Source organism: Lynx canadensis, chromosome B1 (genome assembly GCF_007474595.2).
Source record: "Lynx canadensis isolate LIC74 chromosome B1, mLynCan4.pri.v2, whole genome shotgun sequence".
Classification (NCBI taxonomy): Eukaryota; Metazoa; Chordata; class Mammalia; order Carnivora; family Felidae; genus Lynx; species Lynx canadensis.
In genome coordinates, this window is record NC_044306.2 from 115,498,816 (window position 1) to 115,525,312 (window position 26,497).

At 41.8% G+C, this 26,497-nt stretch overlaps 1 protein-coding gene across 1 annotated transcript; it reads right to left on the minus strand.

Annotated features, from left to right (window-relative positions):
• Positions 1 to 1,897: 1,897 nt before the first annotated feature.
• On the minus strand, positions 1,898 to 22,626 carry LOC115512344 (cytochrome P450 2U1). The gene is made up of 5 exons (XM_030313298.1): positions 22,057 to 22,626; positions 8,364 to 8,999; positions 6,243 to 6,404; positions 4,283 to 4,450; positions 1,898 to 3,286 (listed from the first exon to the last, which is right to left on the minus strand). Exons 1-5 carry the CDS (start codon positions 22,544 to 22,546, stop codon positions 3,108 to 3,110), a joined length of 1,635 nt encoding a protein of 544 aa, XP_030169158.1. The 5' UTR covers positions 22,547 to 22,626; the 3' UTR covers positions 1,898 to 3,107.
• Positions 22,627 to 26,497: the final 3,871 nt, after the last annotated feature.

A 26,497-nucleotide genomic window follows, 5' to 3' on the forward strand; every position in this document is an offset into this window, starting at 1 on the left:
AGTCACCTGCTAAACGTCCCACTCCAAACACCACTGCATTGGTGATGATATATGAATTTAGGGGGCACACACACATTTAGTCTATAGCAGGGAGTTTTTCAGAAGGGCCACTTTAGGTCACTCTAAGCTGTGACAGTAGGAGGGAGAATGGGCCATGGAAGAAGCTGGCAGGGGGCTCATCTGTAGGCAAAATTCATAGGTTGCGGTATTAAAAGAAACTCTTCCCTCAGAGCTGATAAGTGGAAGAGAGACAAGCACTCAACACTTTGCCACAAGGGGCTTGTGTAGATAGATCCATTCTCCCGCAAATAATGCCGGATTTGGGTGTGAGAAATCAGAGACATGAGCTGTGATACCGCCCTGAGAGTTACTGTGCTTTGAGCAGTCTCCAGCCACGCTTCTGTGTGGCCATCCCTCTCTCTTTGGAAGTCTGCTGCCTCTTCCATTTCCTAACCTGACATTTGGTTTAAAAAAAGTTTTGTTTAGCAGTTAAAACAAGAAGAAGAAAAAAAAAAAAACCCAGACATGATACTAATTTTAACTTCCATTAAAGTTAATTTCCATTAAAATTAAGTTTAATAAGAGCACCAAAAATTATGCTAAAAAAGAGAACTAAAAATTAGATATTAAGAAGATATATAAAACAAAATACCATTATTTTTACATTTCAAATAAATCATAAAGTACAAAATCATAAAATGTCAATATATAGAAGGAAAGCATTAACAGTCCTTTCAGTGACTTACCATATAAAGAGGTATTTAAAATGCTACAGTCTGAGGCATTATATTTAAAAGTTTAATGAGCATCTGATTCCAACATAATCTCACAGAACAGTTTTGTTTTGTTTTGTTTCAAGTAAGCTACAAACTGGTTAGGAATGTTGAAAATGTATTTATCAATTAAGGAGTAATAAACTTGCTAATGTGACATTATTAGTGCAATTCAAAAGCATATAAAATTCCAGATCAGAGACAAATTGTCCTGTTCAAAGTGCGTTAACCACACATGCATCGTCTTATCAAAAATCTACACAACAACCACTCCATTTGCTCACAATTCTGGGGCATTTAGTTAATTAGTTTTTCTTTTTTAGTTGATAAAAATCCTCAAGGCACCTAGAGATTTGCCTGCTTTTCACCTATCTGTATTGAAAACGCAGAGTAGGCTCTCACGGGATCAAGTGGTGCAGTACAGAGAAGTGGTTCAGAAAGAACTCTCTGGTCCTAGGGACTGGTAGGTTTGAAATGAACAAGGTTACTTTCTAGCTATGTACCTTAACTTCTCCGACTTTCAGCTCTATCACCTACAAAATAACATCTTCTTAACAGAGTTTCTTTAAGAATTATGTAAGCATGCCAGTAAAGCATGAAGTAAGTATGGGGCCAGCATGAGGAAAGGTTCCAAACTGTGGTTGTTCATATTCTTATCATGATTGCTTCTATATAAGGAGTACTATGGAAGAATCAAGGAAAGGGCTGGTCATTCTTTGGAGCATATCCCCAATGGGGGAACTACCTGGCATACTAGGCAGGATTATTCCTCATTGTACAGGTCTGCTCAGACATTTAGCATCCTGGCCACATGGCAAGGCCAATAGCACCCTCATCATTGTGACACCCAAACATGCACTTATACATTTCCAAACATGCCCTGGAAGGAGTCATTACCTTTTTTGAGAACTGCTATTCTAGAGGGACCATCTTTATTAAGAAGCAATGTAGTTCTTGGGGAACCTGGGTGGCTCAGTTGGTTAAGTGACCGACTCTTGGTTTCAGCTCAGGTCACGATCTTGTGGTTCATGAGATCGAGTTCCGCATCAGGCTCTGTGCTGACGGCACCAAGCCTGCTTGGGATTCTCTCTCTCCCTCTCTCTCCCCCCCCCCCCCCCCCCGCCACTAGTGAGCGTGTGTACACACACTCTCTCTCTCTCAAAAATAAAGTTAAAAAAAAAAAAGAATGACTCTTTGTCTTTGAGAGTACTCAAAGATGAGACATATTAAGCCTAGTGGAAGAGAGAACACAAAAGGGATGTTCAGCACAGTTTGAATCTTTCCCTGATGAATCCCAGTATCAAAATGCCCAAGCTCACTATTCAGGGCTCAAGTCAAAAGGCAGAGCTACATCTCTGCAAGTAGCTGAGCAGAAAGGAGCTCTGCCTTGAAGCCACCTCTTCAGCCAGGCTCACAGTTTCTAAAGCTGAAATAGAAGGTAGACGTACGGGGCACTGGGTGGCGCCCAACTCTTGATTTCAGCTCAAGTCGTGATCTTGAGGTTCACGGGATCGAGCTGCACACTGATGCCTGCTTGGGATTCTCTCTTCTTCTCTCTCTGCCCCTCCCCTGCTCACGCGAGCACATGCAACGCATCCTCTCTCTCTCAAAATAAACTTAAAAAAAAAAAAGAAGGTAGACATATAAATTCAAACAATAACCTTTCCGCTACACACTGGACAAGGGCACTTGAGTCCATGTCTACAAAACGTAAAAACTACATCGCAAACAAAAAAGATAACAGTAACAGAAGAAGCCCTTATACCAAACCGACATAAGATCTGTTCAGAGAAAAGCTCTAACTCATCATTGCCTAAACCCACATACTTCTCTGACAAAGTATTCAAGTCTGAACACTACTTTCGTGTTGTCACAGGTCTTAAACTGGCAGAACTTCCTTCTACTTCTGAATTTGTTCTCCAGAAACTAACAGTGTTTTGGTGAGGTCAGAAAAGAAAAGATACGGGGTATTTGCCCTTCTTTAGTGCTGAAACATAGAGAAGGAGAATTTTCTTAACCTCATTTTACACACAGAATGACTGAGGCACTGAAAGATGAGAAGCAATGTTCATTGGTGGGAGCTCCAATAAACTCCATAAACTCCAGATCTCTTCTTCCTGATCCAGCACTTTGGTCCCCATTCCGTAAGTCACAGACGCACATTACTAAAATGACAGACACATCCTGTTGAAGAATCAAGCTCCACCCTCTTTCCGGTCTCCCACTCATCTGAGCCTGACCCGGACCCACTGCGTTGCTGGGTCTGCTGTCAACTGCAGAGGAAGGATCTGGTCAGAAGGAGATGTATTTACACTCTCTTCTTGGGCACGTTCTTTATCTCTTTGAAATGATTATATTAAATGGATGTGGGGCTAAAGTTAGACCATATCTTCCAGTCAGGATGGGCTTCTTAGAATCCTTTGGTAAAGCAAATGTGAAACTCTGCATTAGGCTCACAAACATCAGAAATAATTCCATCTTTGCCAGCTGTTCTCCCATACACACGCGCTTCCCTAAAAATGAGATCAGAAAAGAAAGTTGACACTATAAATACCACCCTGTTTCCTATCTCAAGAAGGGCAATTGGCAATGGTATATGAAATATCTCAATTAAGTGTTTTAAATGCAGATATAGAGAGTTTTAAAACAAAATGGTCATATATACCTCATGGCCTCCCAAAGTATATGCTGGTCCGAATTTCTACACACTAAGTTCACATTTTAACTCCTACTCATGAAAACTTATCCTCATTCTAGACAGGAACTAGAGACAGATCTAGGCAACCCTGTCTCCTCCATACCTTCTTATGGCTTTCCTTTGGTCTCAACTGGAAGATTAAAGAGAGAATGAGTCAGAAGACAATGTTTGGAGCATTCCTTTCTATAGGCAGAACCCTATATGTGCTCATACAGGTTTCTAAAAGAGGGACTGGTGAGATTAGCAAACCCAGCCTCTCAGCCACCAGCACAGCAGAAGGTCACAAGTTGCTCTTAACTCCAACAATTTCCTGGGACTCAAACAATCACTTGGGCAGCTCAGAAAGGAAGATTTCTAGTCATATCTCGGGATTTATTTATTTTTTTCAACGTTTATTTATTATTTATTTTTGGGACAGAGAGAGACAGAGCATGAACAGGGGAGGGGCAGAGAGAGAAGGAGACACAGAATCGGAAACAGGCTCCAGGCTCTGAGCCATCAGCCCAGAGCCCGACGCGGGGCTCGAACTCACGGACCGCGAGATCGTGACCTGGCTGAAGTCGGACGCTTAACCGACTGCGCCACCCAGGCGCCCCATATCTCGGAATTTAAAACCAACTGCTTTCATTTTGTTTTTAAAATCTGAAATAAATGCAGGGGGCTGCATTTAATCTCAATTATTTACCTCTTCTCTTATGTTTGCTTGTCAAGATGGAAATGTTTTTAAAACAGTTTTATCATGAAATAATAAAAGATTCTTTTAGTCCTCCCTCTTCAATTATGCCATTTAGAAAATAAAAGTTTAACTGACCTATCCCAAAAGGAATAAATGTTTCTTTTTTAATAAGTTGTCCCTGATCATCCAGAAATCGATTAGGGTAGAAATCATCCGGTTTCTCCCAAATGGCTGGGTCTCTGTGTACTGACCACAAGTTGGGTAATATCACTGTGCCTTTCGGAATGGTATATCCTTGGAGCACTGAAACAAACAAAAAAACCAGTGTCATTCAACTAATAGTTCGCGGTAAACATCACTATCTGAAAAAAAAAAAAATCCGGTTACATATCTAGCTACTTAATTTGTGGAGACTAAACACTGAGGTACTTGAGGGTTGGGACAAGATGCTATCAACACCATCTCAGGACCCCAGCCTGAGACGAGGCACAGGAACTGCTTTAATAGACACAGAGTTAATGAATCAAATCAAACCATTAAAGCATTATAATTAAGAGAAAACACTGAAACAGAAATCATAGGACATTCCAGGTAAACTTCCCAAAGAATTACAAATTCCTAATATAGTTGACCCTTGAGCCATGTGGGGGTTAGGGGCACTGAGCCCCTGCATAGGTAAAAATCTGCATATAACTTTTGATTCCCCAAAACTTAACTCCTAATAGCCTACTGTTGACTGAAGCCTTACCAATAACATAGGTGATTAACAAATATTTTTGTATTATTTACTGTATTTTTATAATAAATAAAGTAAGCTAGAAAAAAGAAAATGTTAGTAAAAAATCACAAGAGAGGGGTGCCTGTCTGACTCAGTCAGTAGAGCATATGACTCTTGATCTCCGGGTTGTGACTTCGAATCTCACATTGGGTAGAGATATTACTTAAAAATAAAAGTCCTTAAAATAAAAAATTAAAAAATAAAAACTTTGCTTTAAAACAAAAATCATAAAATACATTTACAGTATTGCACTGTAAAAAATTGGCCTATAAAAGGACCCATGCGGTTCAAACCTCATGAGTCAACTGTATTTTATGGTAGTAAATGATAAAATAATGAGTATATATATATTTTTTATGCATTCAAGATATACCTAACTTTTTCTTAATTTCTTCCATATTTCTAGGCTATACAGTTCATTCATGAATTTTTTCAAACTACTGCAAAACTCTAAAACTTTTCCCAATACATTTATTGAGAAAAGTCCATGTGTAAGTGGACCCACTGTAGTTCAAATCCATGTTGTCCAAGGGTCAACTGTACAGGGAAGTCAACACTGCTTTTACCACTGACAAGTACATGTGCACCTTAAACAGCACCCAAGATACTGCACACACAGTGCATCTAACTAGCACAAGAAAAACCATGAAGTGATCCAATGTCATTTATAAGTTCTTGCTTCTTACAACTGTCTTATAACCATAGTTAAGCTCATTACATCATGGGCTATCTCCAGAGGAGGGAAGTTCCTTGTTCTGAGGAATTTTACATAAAGTCTGAGTGCTTACATGTCAAAGACATGACCACAAATGGACACATTTCAATGTAGGTGTGAAGTTGACAAAGGTGCCTTTAGAATCAGATGGGCTCTTCTAATTCTTTAATATTTATGCTTCAGTTGTAGAACTCTAAGAGGTAAGGTAGGATAATTCCCAGTTAAAATGCTTAATTTCATTTTAGGCTAGCTCTTCTGACCTCCAAGAAGACTGAGAGGTAGGTGCCTTTGTTAATTCTGGAGTTTTTTCTGCCAATACAGCCATCTTAAATGGCAGCGTAATTTGTCTGACAATGTAAGTGTGCATGCTCTGAAGTCTAGAGAGCTATTTATAAAACAAGCTGTGCTGGAATACCAGGATGTGAAAAATGGACAACTGAGGGCTGAAGCATCCACTGGACATTTAATTATCCACAATACAACGTTACACCCTCAGGAGAATCAAGCTGGGCAATGGTCATCACGCCCTCACCTAAACTTCTTTGGACTGGAAGGTTGGGATTCCCTCAAGGGCATTCAAAGGAGAAAGACACTGGACTTGCCTGTTTTCTCTGAGGTCATATGAGGAATGGCAAGTGGCACCACCACAGTCAGCCTCTGCACCTCCATGATGGTGGCTTCTGTGTAGGGCATCTGGGCCTTGTCAGTGAGGGAAGGGACTCTGTCAGCACCAATGACCCTTTCAATTTCTTCCTGAACCTTTTCTATTAAAAAGAATTAAAAAAGGAAAGAATAACAAAGAATAAACCATAAGATAAGCCAGAAGAGTTGAGACTGCCTTCTTATGCATACTTCCCATATGTGTGTCATACACAGAAGCGATAAGTTGCTAGTTTGGACGTGACTCAGCCTCAGAGCATAAAGCATTGGTCATATATTCCAAGTAGAGGCAGTTAGTCCCAGGGACCCTATACCACCCTGTGACTTTGAAGGATAGCAGAACAGATAGAAGGGTAAAGGAGAAAGCATTCTGGATTCAGGAGTACTCTCAATCATTCTTTCATATGGACACTTGTTTTGACTCTCTAAGTTTGTATATGACAATGTGAGTTATGCCAACAGGGCCCCCAGTGATCCCTGCCCCTTGGTGTTCGTGTCCTTGTACAGTCCCCCTCCACTCTGTACTAAGTTGATCTGTGTGGCCAACAGAGTAAAGGAGAAGTGACACCATGTCAGTTCTGAGCTTAGGTTATAAAAAACACTGTGGCTCCTGTCTTGATACTTGTTCTCTCTTGGGTCAGTCATTCTGAGGGAAGGCAGCTGCCAAGTCAAGCAGCCTTGTGGAAAAGTCCAAGCAGTGAGGCCTGCAGCCAATAGTCAAGCGCATGAGTCATCTTGGAAGTGGATCCTTCAGTCTCAGTCAATCCTGCAGATGACTGCAGCTTCAGCCAACATCTTGACTATAACTTCATGAGGAATCCTAAGCCAGACCAGCCAGGCTAAGCTGCTCCTGGATTCCTGATCCTCAGAAACTATGTAAGATTGTAAAATGGTGGTTGTTTTTAGATGCTAAATGTTGGGATAATTTGTTACTCAATAGTGAACAATAATGCAGAAGGCATAATCTCATTTATAGTACACAAAAAATGGCCCCTCAAAGATGTCCACACCCTAACCCCCTGGAACCTATGAATATACTCCTTTATGTGGCAAAAAAGACCTCACGGCTGTGATCAGATTAAGGGCCTGGAGTAGGGAGGATTACCCTGGATTTTCTGGGTGTGCACTAATTACTTCGGTTTTAAAATTGGAGAACTTTCCCCAGTTGAGTTTAACGTTAGAGGGAGATGTGACTAAAAGAAAATGATCACAGTGCTTCAACATCGCTGGGTCTGAAGATGGACAAGCGGGGCCAGGAGCCAAGGCAGCTGGAAATGGATTCTCCTCTAGAGTCTCCAGAAAGGAAGGCAGCCTTGCCAACATCTTCATTTTAGCCCAATGAGACCCAGAAGTTTAAGATAACAAACTTGTGTTGATTTAAGTCACTAAGTTTGTGGTTATTTGTTATAGAAGCAGTAGAAAAGTAATATATACTGTCCTCTTTTGTATTCTTCCATTATGAACTGCCAGACACTCTGAAAGTCACAGAACTTCTCTGGGTCTTCGTTCTCCAGTTTCAAAACAAGATGACTGGGTTCAGACAATCATTATGATTCCCTTCAGCTCTAAATTGTCCTTCTTCTCTAAAATTCTTCCTCTCTCTATATTTCACACAGAATCAGACCTGTAGAGATTTAAAGCAGGGGCAAGCAAGTATGACATTAGTCCCACTGGGAGTTTTTCTGTTAATACCTTACCAACTTCCTATGAGGTTCAAGGATTTCCATTTTGTTTCCCAGCCTGAAGACATTGCTTATAGCTAGAAGCTACAGCATCACCAAAGTTGCTGATACTGATTTAAATAGTCTGGCTTTGGGGAGCCTGGGTGGCTCAGTCAGTTAAGCATCCGACTTTGGCTCAGGTCATGATCTCTTGGGTCATGAGTTTGAGCCCCGTGTCAGGTTCCATGCTCACAGCTCAGAGCCTGGAGCCCGCTTCGGGTTCTCTCTTCCTCTCTGTCTGCCCCTCCTCTGCTCCCTCTCTGTCTCTCAAAAATAAACAAACATGAAAAAAAAATTAAATAGCCTGGCTTTGCCTGAATAAAGGAGACATCTGTTAATTACCTTGTATGTCGGGGTTCAGTGACATATAAAGAAGGCACCAAAGCAAGGAGTTAGTTGTGGTATCAGTTCCAGCAATGAAGAGATCCCCAATGATATAAAATAAATAATCTTCATTAAAGCTACTATTGCTATTATTTTTTCTCTCCTCGTCCACGTGGAGAAGGTACATGTCTATGAAATCCTGAGGATTCTCCACATCCAGAGACTCTCGATGGTCTTTGATGATTTTTTTAAGGAAAGTGGTAATATCCTTTTCAATCTGTCTTAATTCTTTAAATGGTCCAAAGGGAAGATAATAAAGCCAGGAGCATATGTTGACCAGGAGGAGCTGGGTGTTAAGACAGATTTCTAATGCTCGTGACATAAGATTGAGCATTTTCTTAAACTCACTATTGGTATAATCAAAACGCTGGCCAAAGCACAGGGAGCAAATGATGTTAGAGACAGCATTGTTGAGAATGGGGAAAGGGTTGAAGGGGTCTTCTCCATGCTTCTGCATTTCCTCTTTTATATATTTAAACTCCTCAATAATCTTGGGTTCCAAGCTAAGTTTTCCCAAGCCAAAATGACGAAGAGTTGAATGAGAGAACTTCCTCTGTTGTCTCCAGACTGGACCATAATGTGCAAATACAATCCCTGCAAAAGGACACCAAGAAAAGGTAAGAGAGAACAATGCCTGATAACACTTAAAAGGACTTACAATGAAGTGTGTCCTGTATTTGTCAAGTCACGTGTGCAAAGTTCATCTACATACAGGTAGAGATCACCAGCCAAGAAGAATGATTAGCGAAATTATCAAGATAGCATATGTTTCCAATAATAAAAATCCCATACAATATAGCTTATAGATAGGAACCCCCAGTGAAATGAAAAGCAATGAATTTCAATTTTTAGAGTTAGTGTAAATTTCTTTTCATTTATTTTAGTCTTAAATTTTTTTTTAATTTATTTAAATTCAAGTTAGTTAACATATAGTGTAGTATTGGTTTCAGGAGTAGAACTCAGTGATTTATCACTTACATGCAACACCCAGTGCTCATCCCAGCAAGTGCCCTCCTTAATGGCCATCACCCATTTAACCCATCCCCCCACCTACCCCCCCAGCAGTTTGTTCTACGTATTTTATTTATTCATTCATTATTATTTAATTTACATCCAAGTTAGTTAACATATAGTGTGATAATTATTTCAGGAATAGAATTTAGTGATTCACCACTTACATGTAACACCCAGTGCTCATCTCAACAAATGTCCCCCTTAATGCCCCTTTGCCCATTTAGCCCATCCCCCCACCCCAAATCCCTCCAGCACTCCTCAGTTTTGTTTTCTGTATTTAAGAGTCTCTTATGGTTTGTCTCCCTCCCTGTTTTTAACTTATTTTTGCTTCCCTTCCTTTATGTTCATCTGTTTTGTATCTTTTTTTTTTTTTTTTCCAACGTTTATTTATTTTTGGGACAGAGAGAGACAGAGCATGAACGGGGGAGGGGCAGAGAGAGAAGGAGACACAGAATCGGAAACAGGCTCCAGGCTCTGAGCCATCAGCCCAGAGCCCGACGCGGGGCTCGAACTCACAGACTACGAGATCGTGACCTGGCTGAAGTCGGACGCTTAACCGACTGCGCCACCCAGGCGCCCCTGTTTTGTATCTTAAATTCCACATATGAGTGAAGTCCTATGATATTTGTTTTTCTCTGACTTATTTCGCTTAGCATAATACCTTCTAGTTCCATCCACATTGCTGCAAATGGCAAGATTTCATTCTTTTTGATCACTTAGTAATATTCCATTGTATACATAAACCACATCTTTTTTTTATCCATTCGTCAGTCGATGGACATCTGGGCTCTTTCCATACTTTGCTATTGTCAATAGCACCGCTATAAACATTGGGGTGCATGTGCCCCTTCGAATCAGCACTCTTGTATCCTTTAGATAAATACCTAGTAGTGCAATTCTTGGGTCACAGGGTAGTTCTATTTTTAATATTTTGAGGAACCTCCATACTGTTTTCCAGAGTGGCTGCACCAGTTTGCATTCCCACCAGCAGTGCAAAAGGGTTCCTCTTTCTTTAGTGTAAATTTCTGAATCTTATGTTTCATAAGAGTAAATCCAGGCTTAAAAAATATTTCAGGCTGGGGGCGTCTGGGTGGCTTAGTCGGTTAAGCATCTGGCTCAGGTCATGATCTTGTAGTTTGTGGGCTCAATCCCTGCATGGGGCTCTGTGCTGACAGCTCAGAGCCTGGAGCCTGCTTCAGATTCTGTCTCCCCCACTTGTACCCTGTCTGTCTCTCTCAAAACTAAACAAATATTAAAAAAAAAAAATTTCAGGGTGAATATACCCATATTCTAAAGATTCTGAATAGAAGGAGGCAGGGACAATACCTGATTGTGCTGACTATTAAAATCCCAGCATCTGGCATCATTCTGAGTAAACAGGAGGAGCTTGTCAAATATTAGCCAAATAAATCAACAGTCCCACTGGACAATAACACTCACCATCAGTTTGGAACCGAATAGCTGGCAGGTAATCTAAAATGTCTGTTGTCAGCAACAGCCCTAATTTAAAAACATCTGAACTCAAAAGCCATCCACAACTATACCTCATTTGATTCTCACTTATGTTATACATCTCCCACCATCAAACCCAACAGAATTGTTCCCAGATGTATCAATTTGTTTTCAAATATTCCTTATTTCCTGTCACCTCTTTCACCCTTTTATTTTCCATGGTGCCCTTTATTGTTCCAGCTGGTTCTCCTTCTTTGCCATTTTTAATCTACTTCATTTCTGCTATCTTTGAGTATCACTTATTTAACAAATATTTCTGAATATTGAGTCAGTGCCAGGGACCGGAATGCTGTGAATCCAGCTGAGGATGAAATACAGACCTTTCTCTGTGGTTAAATCTTATCACAATATTTAATACCTTTACAAAATGCCTCTCAATGTAAACATCTGTGTGGTCAAATGGATCAGGAGATTTATCAGCTCTGCTTTTCTCCTTGGACTCTGCCACACATCTGCTCAAATCTGCTGCTTCTAGGCCTTCTATTCAGGTGTGTGACGACCTCTGTGGGGCATCATTAAGGAATTATTTTAGATTCTCCTGTGCTGAACCCATTTCCAGGATTCTACTTCTTCCTCTTTCTTGTTTCCTTCCCTTCTTTTGCTAAAGCAAAAATGCATGGGCAGCAAATTTCGAAAGATTTTTTTAGAAAATGTGTTTATTCTACCTTTTCTACTTCCTCAGAATTTTGAAGACATTGCTAAGAGTGGTTTGGTAAGTCATAAAACATGTACTGAAGTTGCAGTGTAGACAAAGGAAGGAGCGCCATGTCAGCTGAGGAAAGGCAGCACTTCTCAGAAGAAAGGACACCTGAACTGATGCTGCATTTGTAAATGAAGATGTGCATAGGGGTGCCTGGGTGGCTCAGTCGGTTAAGCATCTGACTTCAGCTCCGGTCATGATCTCACGGTTTGTGAGTTTGAGTCCCGAATCAGGTTCTCTGCTTGTCAGCACAGAGCCTGCTTCAGATGCTCTGTCTCCCTCTCTCTCTGCCCGTCCCCAGCTCGTGTGCACACATGCGCACTCTCTCTCTCAAAAATAAATTTTAAAAAAATTAAGAAAATTAAAGATGTGTATGAAGGTACATTTTCGAAAAACAACTTGAGCAAAGTTAAAGAGGCTGTTTCAAGAAGGGCTAAATTATTATTATTTTTTCTTTCTCAAGTTAGCTAACATACAGTGTAGTCTTGGCTTTAGGAGTAGATTGCAGTGATTCATCACTTACGTATAACACCCAGTGTTCAGCCCAACAAGTGAAGAAGGGCTAAATTATCTTTAGAGGGAAATCAGGTTTAGATAAGGCAAGGAAATGGAGAGAAGCTTCTCAGAAGAGGCTAATGTTTGAAGACCGGGATATGTGACAACAGGTTGACAGGTGTGAAGTGCAAGACAAAAGAGGTGACCAAAGAGACTGTCTGAGAATGCTAGAATGAGAGGCATGGACAGAATTAATGGCCCAAGGCTTTGAACTTTACAAAACACTCATGTTTTGGAGCCAGAATGGCTTATGGTCCTAGGAGTGTCTGAAAGAAGTTCAGGCACATCCTACAGTTGTTAACATCTCCATTCTTAGCCCTGAAAAGCAATGGTATCTGTGGATGTGTACAAAGACTTCACTTCAGGGAGGATAATAACACTAAAAAATAAAAATGCCTCCAAAGCAAAAATCAGGACTCTTGAGTGGGAAAGACAAAAATATATCCTTAAGTAGGTTTGGCAAAGAGGCCGATTAGGCTGCGCAACCAAAAACAAACAAACAAACAAACCAGGAAGAGCTAGGGGTCATCACCTCAGAGAAGACTAAATGCCACACATCTCTTTCTCACTGCACCCATTTTCAAATGCTTTCTGCCTGACTTCACTTTTTCCCACTGCAAACTAGCTTGTCCAAGCATCAGGAGCTATCTTCAGATGCCTAATCTCCCATTTTCCCCACCAGAGAGAAAAGGCCTCTATTCTTCAGATCTGACTTAAAAAAAATGCTGGGGGAGGATTCAAATGCTTCAGTCAGGTATCCCCTGGTGATACCAATTTGGAACAGCTTAAGTTTATTTTGTGACTTGAGGTTTCCAGACCATGCCATGAACATAAATTCTTGAGTTCGGTGCCCAGCCTACAAACTAGCCACTGGTACAGAGGTAAGATATTCTGATCAAGTCACCTTTGATCAGGGTTCTAATCCTTGCCTAATCACTGCTGTCAGAGAAGGGAATTCATATAAAGACATGGCATCTCACGTTCCAACCACAGTTAGTGGGTACAAGTGAGTGGCGAGGACGAAGAGCTCCTCAAAAGGGAGTCTTCTACAGAGGAACAGGTGCCACACAGTTGAAACAAAAATCCACTTCAAACCAAACACAGCATAAGCTAAACCGACTGTGATAGATTTTCACAAAGGAATGTTGTACAGCTCTTAGGATCTTTGCAGGAGAATAATTAATAATGCAGAAACATGTTCAGAAAATTTAAGTGACAAAAACAATTTTAAACAATTCTGAAAACAATTTTAAAGGGTGTGAATACAATTCCATTTTAAAGAAGCAAATACACTTTAAAAATGCATGCACATTTTTGCTTTTAATTCCCTTGCCTTTGGGGATGTGTCAAGTAAGAAATTGCTGCGGCTGAGGTCAGAGAGGTTTTTTCCTGCTTTCTCCTCTAGGGTTTTGATGGTTTCCTGTCTCACATTCAGGTCCTTTATCCATTTTGAGTTTATTTTCATGAATGTTGTAAGAAAGTGGTCTAGTTTCATCCTTCTGCATGTTGCTGTCCAGTTCTCCTAGCACCATTTGTTAAAGAGACTGTCTTTTTTCCATTGGATATTCTTTCCTGCTTTGTCAAAGATTAGTTGGCCACACTTTTGTGGGTCTAATTCTGGGGTTTCTATTCTATTCCATTGGTCTATGTGTCTGTTTTTGTGCCTATACCATGCTGTCCTGATGATTACAGCTTTGTAGTAGAGGCTAAAGTCTGGGATTGTGATGCCTCCCGCTTTGGTCATCTTCTTCAAAATTACTTTGGCTCTTCGGGGTCTTTTGTGGTTCCATTCAAATTTTAGGATTGTGTTCTAGCTTCGAGAAGAATGCTGGTGCAATTTTGATTGGGATTGCATTGAATGTGTAGATAGCTTTGGGTAGTATTGACATTTTAACAGTATTTATTCTTCCAATCCATGAGCATGGAATGTTTTTCCATTTCTTTGTATCTTCTTCAATTTCCTTCATAAGCTTTCTATAGTTGTCAGCATACAGATCTTTTACATCTTTGGTCAGGTTTACTCCTAGGTATTTTATGCTTCTTGGTACAATTGTGAGTGGGATCAGTTTCTTTGTCTTTCTGTTGCTTCATTATTAGTGTATAAGAATGCAACTGATTTCTGTATATTGATTTTGTATACTGCAACTTTGCTATATTCATGTATCAGTTCTAGCAGACTTTTGGTGGAGTCTTCGAGTTTTCCATGTATGGTATCATGCCATCTGCAAAAAGTGAAACCTTGACTTCATCTTTGCCAATTTTGATGCCTTTGATTTCCTTTTGTTGTTTGCTGATGCTAGCACTTCCAACACTATGTTAAACAACAGCGGTGAGAGTGGACATCCCTGTCGTGTTCCTGATCTCAGGGGGAAAGCTCTCAGTTTTTCCCCATTGAGGATGATATTAGCTGTGGGCTTTTCATAAAGGCTTTTATGATGTTTAGGTATGTCCCTTCTATCCCGACTTTCTTGAGGGTTTTTATTAAGAAAGGATGCTGAATTTAGTCAAATGCTTTTTCTGCATTGATTGACAGGATCATATGGTTCTTATCTTTTCTTTTATTAATGTGATGTATCACATTGATTTGCTAATGTTGAACCAGCCCTGCGGCTCAGGAATGAATCCCACTTGATCATGGTGAATAATTCTTTTTATATGCTGTTGAATTCGATTTGCTAGTATCTTATTGAGAATTTTTGCATCCATATTCATCAGGGATATTGGCCTGTAGTTCTCTTTTTTTGCTGGGTCTCTGTCTGGTTTAGGAATCAAAGTAATGCTGGCTTCATAGAATGAGTCTGGAAGTCTTCCTTCCCTTTCTATTTTTTGGAACAGCTTGAGAAGGATAGGTATTATCTCTGCTTTAAATGTCTGGTAGAATTCCCCAGGGAAGCCATCTGGTCCTGGACTCTTATTTGTTGGAGATTTTTGATAACTGATTCAATTTCTTCACTGGTTTTGGGTCTGTTCAAGTTTTCTATTTCTTCCTGTTTGAGTTTTGGAAGTGTGTGGGTGCTTAGCAATTTGTCCATTTCTTCCAGGTTGTCCAGTTTGTTGACATATAATTTTTCACAGTATTCCCTGATAATTGCTTGTATTTCTGAGGGATTGGTTATAATAATTCCATTTTCATTCATGATTTTATTTGGGTCATCTCCCTTTTCTTTTTGACAAGCCTGGCTAGAGGTTTATCAATTTTGTTTATTTTTTCAAAAAAACAACTCTTGGTTTCATTGATCTGCTCTACAGTATTTTTCAGATTCTATATTGTTTATTTCTGCTCTGATCTTTATTATTTCTCTTCTTCTGCTGGGTTTGGGGTGTCTTTGTGTTCTGCTTCTATTTCCTTTAGGTGTGCTGTTAGATTTTGTATTTGGGATTTTTCTTGTTTCTTGAGATAGGCCTGGATTGCAATGTATTTTCCTCTCAGGACTGCCTTTACTGCATCCCAAAGCATTTGGATTATTGTACTTTCATCTTCATTTGTTTCCATATTTTTTATAAATTTCTTCTCTAATTGCCTGGTTGACCCATTCATTCTTTAGTAGGGCTAAAGACAAAGGCAGTACATAAAAATACCAATAATGGCTATCTCAGAATAACAATGATCCCAAATGGCTTTCAATTCTTTTTGGAAAGAATTGAAAGGAATTCTTTTTTTTTTTCCTCTTCCACATGTTTTACAATAATAAACATAAAGTAAAAGTACTTAAATACATTAAATTTGATGCAATTTACATCCATCACATATAAGTTTTCTTCCTCCTGACATAGAGAAGGTGCTATCTACCCAGTGATTACATTTGCCCTTTCCTTCCACGGAGTCATAGAAGTGTTCCTTTTAGTGGGAATTCAGGCCCTCTTGCTACGAGTACATAACTATTTCAAATACCTATTTTACTGCACTTACTACAAGATTTGGTTATCCTGTTTTTCTTATTTTAGTTTAGTTTAGTTTTGAGAAAGAGAGACAACGCACACAAGCAGGGAAGGGACAGAGGGAGAGGGAGAGAAAGAATCTTAAGTAGGCTCCACACCCAGAGCAGACGACCCTGAGATCACGACCCAAGCCAAAATCAAGAGTCAGACACTCAACTGACCAACCGAGCCACCCAGGCTCCCCTCCTCATTCATTTTTTTTTTTAATTTTTTTTTTAACATTTATTTTTGAGACAGAGGGAGACAGAGCATGAATGGGGGAGGGGCAGAGAGAGAGGGAGACACAGAACCGGAAGCAGGCTCCAGGCTCTGAGCCATCAGCCCAGAGCCAACGCGGGGCTCGAACTCACGGACCGCAAGATTGTGACCTGAGCTGAAGTCGGACGCTTAACCGACTGAGCCACCCAGGCACCCCCTCATTCATTTTTAAATTCCCCAGATGAACCTTCATTTTCTATCTTCATCTCCTAATTTCATTTTGCATCTTGTTCCCCTTTAAAGTAGTCAGTACTGACTGATCTATACTCTGCTCTTAAATTTCTTCCAAATTTCCTTTTATGTTCCATTTTTTTATGGCTCTGCAATTTGCTTTCACTCTTGCTCCAAGTTTCTAGCAATCTCTTAAAATTAGAAATAATGTAATTTCTGGGGCGCCTGGGTGGCTCAGTCAGTTGAGCGTCAGACTCTCAACTTCAGCTCAGGCCATGATCCCAGGGTCATGGGTTCAAGCCCTGAATTGGACTCTGAGCCAAGCATGGGGCCTGCTTAGGATTCTTCTTCTCTCCTCTGCTCCTTGCCCCTGCTCATGCTGTCTCTAAAATTAAAAAAAAAAAAAATGTAATTTCTATCAACAGAAAAATAGATAAATCAACTAATAACAGCTGGAATAGAAATGGTACTTTAAATATATGACATATATAAGTTTTTAAAAAAACATACCAAATAAAACCATGTATTGTTTATGAATGTGAAGCAAATCTGAATGGTAGATAAAGAAATTTATATGCTCTCTGAACTTTATATTTGAAATGTTTTATAATAAAAATGTGATGTACACAAACCTTTTAGAAGAAATAGACCACACTTAGGGTAAAGCACTTTTGGTAGCCTTGACTCTGACTTTGTAGCTTTATTTTCTATTCCTGCTCAGGAAAGAATCAGATAGACTGATGAGAATGATGGGCATAGCTAATGTAAAATACCTTTATGGCATATCTAGCTTACTAGAGTTTTTATTGGCTTAAAAAGAACATCAACTTGCCCAAGCATATTTTGAAAAATTCAAATATAATAACTTCCCCACATTCTAGAACTTTTTGGCAATGTGTTAAGTCAAGTATTTCCAGCCTGTCTCTGAACATCACTGTTTATAAAACATTCCTTTCTCTGCTAGTCTCACCAACTTTAGTACCAATGTTCTTTAAAAATCTTTTAAATTATTTTTTAAATTTTTTGAGGGAGAGAGCATGTGTGCGCAAGTGTGTGAGTGGAGGAAGGGCAGAGGGAGAGGAAGAGGGAATCCCAAGCAGGCTCCACGGCCAGTGCAGAGCCAGACCCAGGGCTCGATCTTACCACCGTGAGTTGGATACTCAACCGACTGAACCACCCAGGTGACCCTAAAAATATCTTGTACTAAATATTTAATAATGCTATTGACCTCTAATTCCTAATACTGTTTCTCTTTCTCCTATACACATTTCTCTTCTAGACAATTTCACATTTTCTAATTCTGCCATTGGAAACAGTAGCCAAACAGCGTGAACACTCCTCAAGTAGTGCTGAGCTGCTCAGCCTCTAGCTCTCACGGCCTCTCCTTGAGGCTGATAACTTCAGGCTATCCATTTCTCGATTTGTGACATCTACTCAGAATTTGTCTGGTCCCTCATCCTTTGATGGGCATCTTGAAATAAGCTCATATTCTCCCCTTTTATTCTTCACCTTTGAACAATTTCCATTAAAAAAATTCCTCAGCTGTCTCCATTTTCCTATTCAGATGACCTGTTCTCTACTCTAAGTTAGCCCCACAAGCATCTCCTTTGCGACCTATGGTTCTTCCTTTACCTTCTCTTGTCAACTGCCTCCACCACAGCAACTTTTCTCAGCTCACAGCACACTGCCCAACACACACCCATTACAATATCAGACCAGCATCACCTAAAGAACCCTAACTGTCTCTTGGGAGAATGAATGCTTTGGTTGAGATGCTGAAACACCCAGTTACCCCAGGCTCCCAGGCCTTTCCTACATAAAGATCTAATAATAAGCTGTGATTCAACTAATACTTAGAAACTGTCTTATTATAGGGGCAGCGAGGTGGCTCAGTTAGTGAAGCGTTGGCTCAGGTCATGATCTCAAGGTCCTGAGATCGATCCCAAGTCAAGATCCATGCTGAGCATGGAGCCTGCTTAAGATTCTTTCCCTCCCCCTCATTCTGCCCCTCCCCCACATACACACACTCATGCACACGTGCACTCGCACTCTCTCTCCCTCAAAATAAAAAAGAAACTGCCTTACTACAGATTTTTGAGCAAACCATATATCCACCAAGAAGGACCTCAAAGAAGAAAATCTAATTCACACCTTAAAAATATCTAGAGGAAAAGACATGCAAGAAAATTACAGTATAATGTGTTACGTGCATCAACAGAGGTTTGTATGCATAGATTCATTCATTTTTTGATTACCTATTCTGTGCCAACTAGTGGGGATACAGTGGGTAACAACATGAACCAAACCTTTGCCCTCACAGAGTTTATATTCCATTGGTAGGTGGGGCTGGTAATAGGCTAAATATTTTCAAAGTGTTTAATGAGTGAAATATGAAAGAGATAAAATAAGTTGTGATATTGAGCAGTGTCTAAAATAGGACTGAAAGGTGACAATTAGCCTGAGAGAGGATAAGGAGTCAGTCATATGAAAAGTTATTCTAGGCCCAAGGACAACAAACCCAGTAGACTGAGGCAGTCACAAGCTTGCCAGGAATCTGCTTAATTTTTCTAGAGCAGGTTGAAATGTATGAGTCAAGGCAGAATGGAGAGAGAGAGAGAAAGTGAGAAAGGCAGGCAGGGCCCAGATTCTTCCAGGCACAGTAGGTCCAGGATGGAGTTGGAGGCAACTGGTTTCAGCTGGGGAGCAACATGGTTTGATTCATGTTTTGTTTTGTTTTGTTTTATTTATTTATTTTCAGAGTGAGAGAGAGGAGAGATAGAGAGTGCAAGTGGGGGAGTGGCAGAGAGAGGAAGAGAAAGAGAATCCCAAGCAGGCTCTGCACTGCCAGCCCATAGCCCAACGTGGGGCTTAAGCCCTTGAACCCTGAGATCATGATCTAAGATGAAGTCAGAAGCTCAACATCTGAGCCACCCAGGCACCTATGATTCTTGGTTTTTAAAAGAGATCCCTTTGGCTGATGTGTAGATAAAAAACTCGATGGGACACCTGGGTGGCTCAGTCAGTTAAATGTCTGACTTTGGCTCAGGTCATGATCGTGCGGTTTGTGGGTTCGAGCTTCATGTCAGGCTCTGTGCTGGCAGCTCAGAGCCTGGAGCCTGCTTCGGATTCTGTGTCTCCCTCACTCTGTCCCTTCCCTGCTCACACACACACACACACACACACACACATGCTCTCTCTCTCAAAATAAATAAACATTAAACAATTAAATAAATAAAATAAAATAAAACTGGAGTAGAAGCAAGTAGGCTAGGGAAGTGGCTTCAAGTATCAAATGAAAATGATGGTACCTGGCATGAAGGTGCTGACAATGGAGATCGAAACAAGTGGATGGATACAGAACTGTCTCTGCAAAATTGACAAGACCTGCTGACTGACTGGCAGGGGGTGGGAGGGGGGAGGGGCTTCAGCCCAAACAGTGGTGTCATAGAGAAAGGGTAGCTCCCCTCTCCCTGGCAGAGAGGTATGTTGGGGAACACATTCTCAAAGAGGTGACATTTAAGCAGGTTTGAGAAACAGAAAATAGCAAAGATGATGTGGGAAGATTGGAACTCGTTCATTGCTGGTGGGAATGTAAAATGGTGCAGACACTGTGGAAAACAGTAGGGTAGTTACTCAAAAAATGAAATACAGAATTGCCATATTATCAAGCAATTCCACCTCTGGGTAACTACTCAGAAGAATTGAAAGGAAGGACTTGAATGGATATTTGTATATGTACCATGTTCATAGCAGCATTTTTCATAATAGTGAAATGGCAGAAGTATCCAAGCATCCATCAGGGGATAAACAAAATGTGTTATATACATTCAACTGAATAGTATTCAGACTTAAAAAGGCAAGCAATTCTCACACATGCTACAACATTGAAAAAGCTTAAAACATGGGGCTAAGTGAAAGTGTCAGTTACAAAAGAATAAATATTAGATGATACCAATCATATCAGGTACCTAGAATAGTCACATCCATAGAGTCAGAAAATAGAACAGTGGTTGCCAGGGGCTAGAAAGAGGAAGGAGGGCTTTTTCTATTTTTTGTTTTAAATTTTTAACTTTAAATTTTAAGTAATCTCTACACCCAACGTGGGGCTCAAACCTACAACCCCAGGATCAAGAGTCACATGCTCTACGAACTGAGCCATCCAGGTGCCTGCCTCAAGGAGGGTTTTTTTTAAAGTTTGTTTAATGGTACACAGTTTCAGTTTTGCAAGATGAAAAGTATTCTGGAGATAGTGGTAATGGTTTCATAACAATGTGAATGACCTAATGTCACTGAACTTAAAAATGGTTAAGATGGCAAATTTTATGTTATGTGTATTTCACCACGATGTGTTTAAAAAGAGAGAAAAGAAAAGAGAAAACAGGAGTTTTCCAGGCAGCCATGAGGCTGGAAGAGAATTCTAGGTAGAAGCAGCAGCATGTGTGACGGTGTGGAGACGGTGGGTTACAAACTGTGACATGTTCTTCAGTGGGACATTTAAAATATTATGATCATCACTGCTATTCATTAAAATCCTGAGGGAAAACTCTGGCTTAATCAGATTCTTAAAAGCCTGAATCTTTTTATGTCGCAGTCCACATTCTCCTAGATGTCAGTTTCGTGGTAAAGACCCACTTCCAGGCCCAAGATTGCAAAATTCTGTAGCCCCAGTTGTGATAAGGGCAGTGAAAAAAGTACTTGTGCAAAGAAACTGGTTCCAAAAGGGAGCTAACTTGGAGAGGGAGTGACAAAAAGCTTCCAGAAGGAAAGACTGATGAAAGGCAATTAAATTAACATATGAACTCAGACAAAAAAGTCTGGGACCTATGCCAGCCAGTAAGACAAAGGGTAAGACTGATAAACAAAGGAGGTGGGAGGATTGGGTTAGGGAGAGGGTAAATGTGGATAGTATGTTTCCCAACCATCAAAACTGCCCAACTTGTACTTCCATAAGCAGAAATCACAGAGGTTACAAACCCAGTAAACTAGGTTTGCCAATAGGCTCCTAACACGTTTTCTGGACTTTCTATCTTATGGGGAACTATCTTCTTAAACGCTTTCATTTAGAACACAGAAGGTGTAATGAATATCCCTGCCTCCATCTAACACAGCCAAAGTTTCCCCCTGGGGACACAGCCTTGAGAATGAGGCCTTGTTCTGGAAAGGACAGACAGGAAAGATAGAGCCTGGCTTTCACACGTCTCCACCCGCGCCCCCGTCCCCATTTCCCTTCCTCAACTTTCCAGTGGGTTTCCCACTTCTTATCTTGGAATAAGAACGAGTCCCTCATCCATCACAGCTCGACACGATCTTAAAGGCACCAGGAAAAGGAGGCGTTGCCGCCACCCTCCTACTTTGGGGCTGCCTGCGGTGAGCCGGGCTGGGTGCGCGCGGCTGCAAAGGGCACAGGAACCACAGCCCGGTGCACCTGGCGCCCCATGCGCCGCATCGCGCGTTCACACGGCCCGCGACCCTCAAGGCTCCGGCGGCCGAGAAGCGGCTCACCCTTCTCCTTGGTTACGAGGGAGACGAGCGGCACCCGCGGGCGGTCGCTGAAGATCTCGGCCTGTTGCACCAGCGCCTCGCGCACGCTTTGGAAGTCGCTGAGGACCACTACCAGGTAGTGGCCGATGAAAAAGCTGAAGACGTTGCCGTATACGCGGGCCAGGTCGGCCAGGTACAACTGCGGGCCCAGGGCCGAGGGCTCCACTCCTGCGGCCCTCGCCCGGCGCTGCAGCCAGCTCTTCCGTCGGAGGAACGGTGGCAGCAGCACGAAGCCGAAATTGCCCACCACGGGCCAGGGCGTGGGTCCGGGGGGGATGCCCCGCGCCCGGTGCCGCCACAGCCAGCTCCAGCCGAGGAGCGCCGCGAGGCCGAGCAGCAGCAGCGCGCCGCCGGTGGAGTCCAGCCGCAGCAGCCCGGGAGGCGCGTGCAGCAGGCGCAGAGGCCAGGGCGAGACCTCGGCCGGGGGCTGCGGCAGCCCAGGAGAGGCCATGGCCTGCGCGCCGGCGTCCCCAGCCTCGACTGCACCGGCTCACCCGGGGATGACCTCTGGGAGAGCGCAAGCAGACACCGGCCGGAGATGCCGCCTGCGGAAGACTAACTCCACGGGAAGGAGGCGGGGCAGGGAGGGGAGCGGCGAAGGGCGGCCCGGATTGGCTGCGCCCACCGCCTTCCCCGCCCTCGTCTCCAATCAGCGACGCCCGAGAAGAAACGGGGTCGCGCTCGTACCTCTGTAAAAGCGGTCCACGGCTGGGCGGGGCGAGCGCTCTGAAAGTTTGACCCCGGGTCCTGTTGCTCCTCTTCTCCGGGTCTGGCTGGGCATTTACTGTCCCGGACCAAAGATGCTTGCGGTACCACGCTTGCGTCCTGATTGGCTGTCGGATTTCCTCGGGTCGCCCACGTGTCATTATAGTGTATAAACCTGCCTGGTGAACGGGCCCCTGATCACTCACCCTCAACACCAGCACCCCTACCCTAAGGTGGGAGAGTGGTGTCCCCGCCCCACATCCGCAGCAAAAAGATGGGATTCGGAGGAAGGGACTCTTTCCTGCCCTCAGAGACAAGAGGATGATGGGAAAGCAAAGTGCAGAATTTACCAGTGCAGGAGGCTATCGCTGCGGGAGGGATGGGCAGGGGTGGCCTAAGGGGTGGGGGGGGGGGGGGCGGAGGGGGCGGGGCGGAGTAAAGCTCTCAGAACTTGCCACTGGCAGGAAAACCTTTTTATGCCGGGAGAGAAAGCTCAGCATTTATATCAGCGCGTAGCCTGGGTAAAGCAGCAAGCCTAATCCAGGAATAGATTAAAAAAAAAGAATAGACCTGGAAGATTAACGTAGCTAATAGTATAAAAAGGAAGCGGTGAGGAGGGATGACGATATTATTATTGGTATTAAACCAAACCGGAAATGCTGAGGTTGAGATATTAAGTATGAATTGTATCATACTTAAAATTTTTTTGAACATTTATTTATTTTTGAGAGAGAGAGACAGAGCATGAGCAGAGGAGGAGGAGAGAGGGAGACCCAGAATCCGAAGCAGTCTGAGCTGTTTGTTAGCACAGAGCCCAACGGGGGGCTCGAGCTCACGAACTGCGAGCTGGTGACCTGAGAGGAAGTCTGGAGCTCAACTGACTGGGCCACCCAGGCGCCCCTGAATCTATAATACTTTTAAGATAAAGTCCTTTAATCTTCTGTGATAATGGCTCCTAGGAGCTTATCTTTCCATCTTCCATAGGCTGACTCCTCTGGTTTCTCTTTAATGTTAGGCTGACATATAGAATTGTCAATATCGGACCCTGTTTTATCTACTAAAAGGTCAGTATCTTATGAACCAACTTGAATGATCATAACCAACAATCTGTTCTTTTCTCAATTTTGGGTCTTTTAAATTCTCCCCCCCCCCACAGTAAAGTTTGAACACCATGCTGTACTTATAAAAGTGTGACTAAAATGTAGTGAGTCCTCCTTATTCATTCTATGACCCATTCTAATTTTTCTATAGGCAAGAGATGACAGCAGGATATGCTAAATTTCAAGTCTACTCTGTTCTTTTTTTTTTTTTTTTTAATTTTTTTTTTCAACGTTTATTTATTTTTGGGACAGAGAGAGACAGAGCATGAACGGGCGAGGGGCAGAGAGAGAGAGGGAGACACAGAATCGGAAACAGGCTCCAGGCTCTGAGCCATCAGCCCAGAGCCCGACGCGGGGCTCGAACTCACGGACCTCGAGATCATGACCTGGCTGAAGTCGGAAGCTTAACCGACTGCGCCACCCAGGCGCCCCATCAAGTCTACTCTGTTCTAATACCATTTTTTGCCATGCACTTCATAAGTTATTTTAAACTTAATAACAACAAACCCTACACCTTATATGCTCTGTAATTTCCCATTGTTAGATTCGATTTCTCATTTTTTGAATTTAGAGAATTTAAAAAAATTAAACTACTTGTTTGTAGATATGATCTTCAGCATGTCCTGATTCTTTCATAGCCTTGCTCTCTGAAATAGTAGCCACTAACATCTTTCCATACAACCAACTTAAGTTCACAAATGATTTTAAAATAGTTGAAATGTGGTTAATTTAACAACCCTAACAAACACCATCTTGCACAGGATATAACTGCATTTACAGCATTTTCCTAAATATTCTCAAATTTTGTTAGGTTAACAACTCTGTGTTGCACATAGGAAGTGTTATGGGCTGAACTGTGTTCCCTCAGAATTCATATGTTGAAATCCTAAACTCCAGCCCCTCAGAATGTGACTGTATTTGAAACAGGATTTTTACAGAGGCAATGAAGATAAAATAAGGTCATATGAGTGGACCCTAATCCACTAAGACTGGTGTCCTTTGCTAAGAGATTAGGACACAGACACAGGAGGAAGACCATGTGAAAACATGGAGAGAAGATGAGTACCTGAAGTCAAGAAGAGAGGCCTCAGAAGGGACCAACCCTGCTAACACCTTGATCTTGGACTTGTAGCCTCTAGAAGTATGAGACAATATGTTTCTGTGGTTTACATACCCAGTGTGTAGCACTTTGTTTTGGCAGCCCTCACAACCTAATACAGGAAGCTATATTGTTCACAATACCATGGGTAAACTTTTTTTTTAACTTTTTAAAAGTTTATTTATTTTGAGAGAGCGAGTGTGGGGGAGGAGGGGCAGAGAAAGAGGGAGAGAGAGAATCAGAACTGGCCTCCTCACACTGTCAACATGGAGCTGATGTAGGGCTCGATCTCCCAGACCTTGAGATCATGACCTGAGTTGAAATCAAGAGCCCACCGCTTAACCGACTGAGCCACTCAGGTGCCCCAGATAAACTTTTTTTTTTTTTTTAAGATTTTATTTTTAAGTAATTTCTACACCCAACGTGGGGCTCTAACTTACAACCCTGAGATCAACAGCTGCATGCTTTACTGACTGAGTCAGCCCGGAGCCCTTGGATAAACTATTTTATTTCATTTTTCTAATGCTTATTTTTGAGGGAGAGAGAGAGAGACAGCTCGAGCAGGGGAGGGGCAGAGAGGGAGAGAGACACAGAATCCAATGCAGGCCCCAGGCTCCAAGCTGTCAGGACAGAGTCCGATGCAGGGCTCGAACTCACGAACCGTGAGATCATGACCTGAGCCGGCCACATCAGACGCTCAACCAACCGAGCCACCCAGGCGCCCCTGGATAAACTATTTTAAACCTCGAAACCACATAGCTCATCCAGTGCTTCTTAGGGATAAATTTCTCCAAATCATATTCAGGGCTTTGCTGCCAGAGAAAGGAATTGTTTCTGCTCCATTCGTTAAATAGGTGAATAAAATAATAATCAGTCGCAGTAAAGGAAAAGAATACTAAAAGATATTTGGGGTAGGGACAGAGCGGGAAGGAAGACAAGAAGAGTGTTAAGGGGAAAAGAAATCATTTTTTATTGAATCCCCAAAGATAATTTTAAACCAGTCACTTTCCCACTGAAATTCTTCTTGTTATACATGAATTTTGGCCAGAAGTGTTGGTAACAGTGTATCTAAAATATCTAAGTACTTACTATTTTGTTATCAAGAGTGGTGTTAAATTACTCTGTTTGTAAAACCGCAGTTGCCCAGCTGGTTTGTAATTCCCTGGGAAGTAAATGCTACACCTTACACCCATCCCGAGTCAGTGAGCATGAACAGAGAGAGCTCATGGTTTAAGAAGAGTTTGCAAACTGCTAATGAAAAGACAAAGTAGAAATGCTATTTATACTATTTAGTTGCACAAATCCACATGGCACTATACATAGAAGACACCCAAATGGATATATATGAAGTAAATCATAAAAATTAACCACTTTGTTTCCGTTAGGTTTCTGTGAGTCTCTACACCCATTTGAGTGTCTTGTATTGTATAGTGTTAATGGACTTCTTTATGTACTTTGTGAACATCTATATGCTCTGCATGAAATTGGGATAATAAAT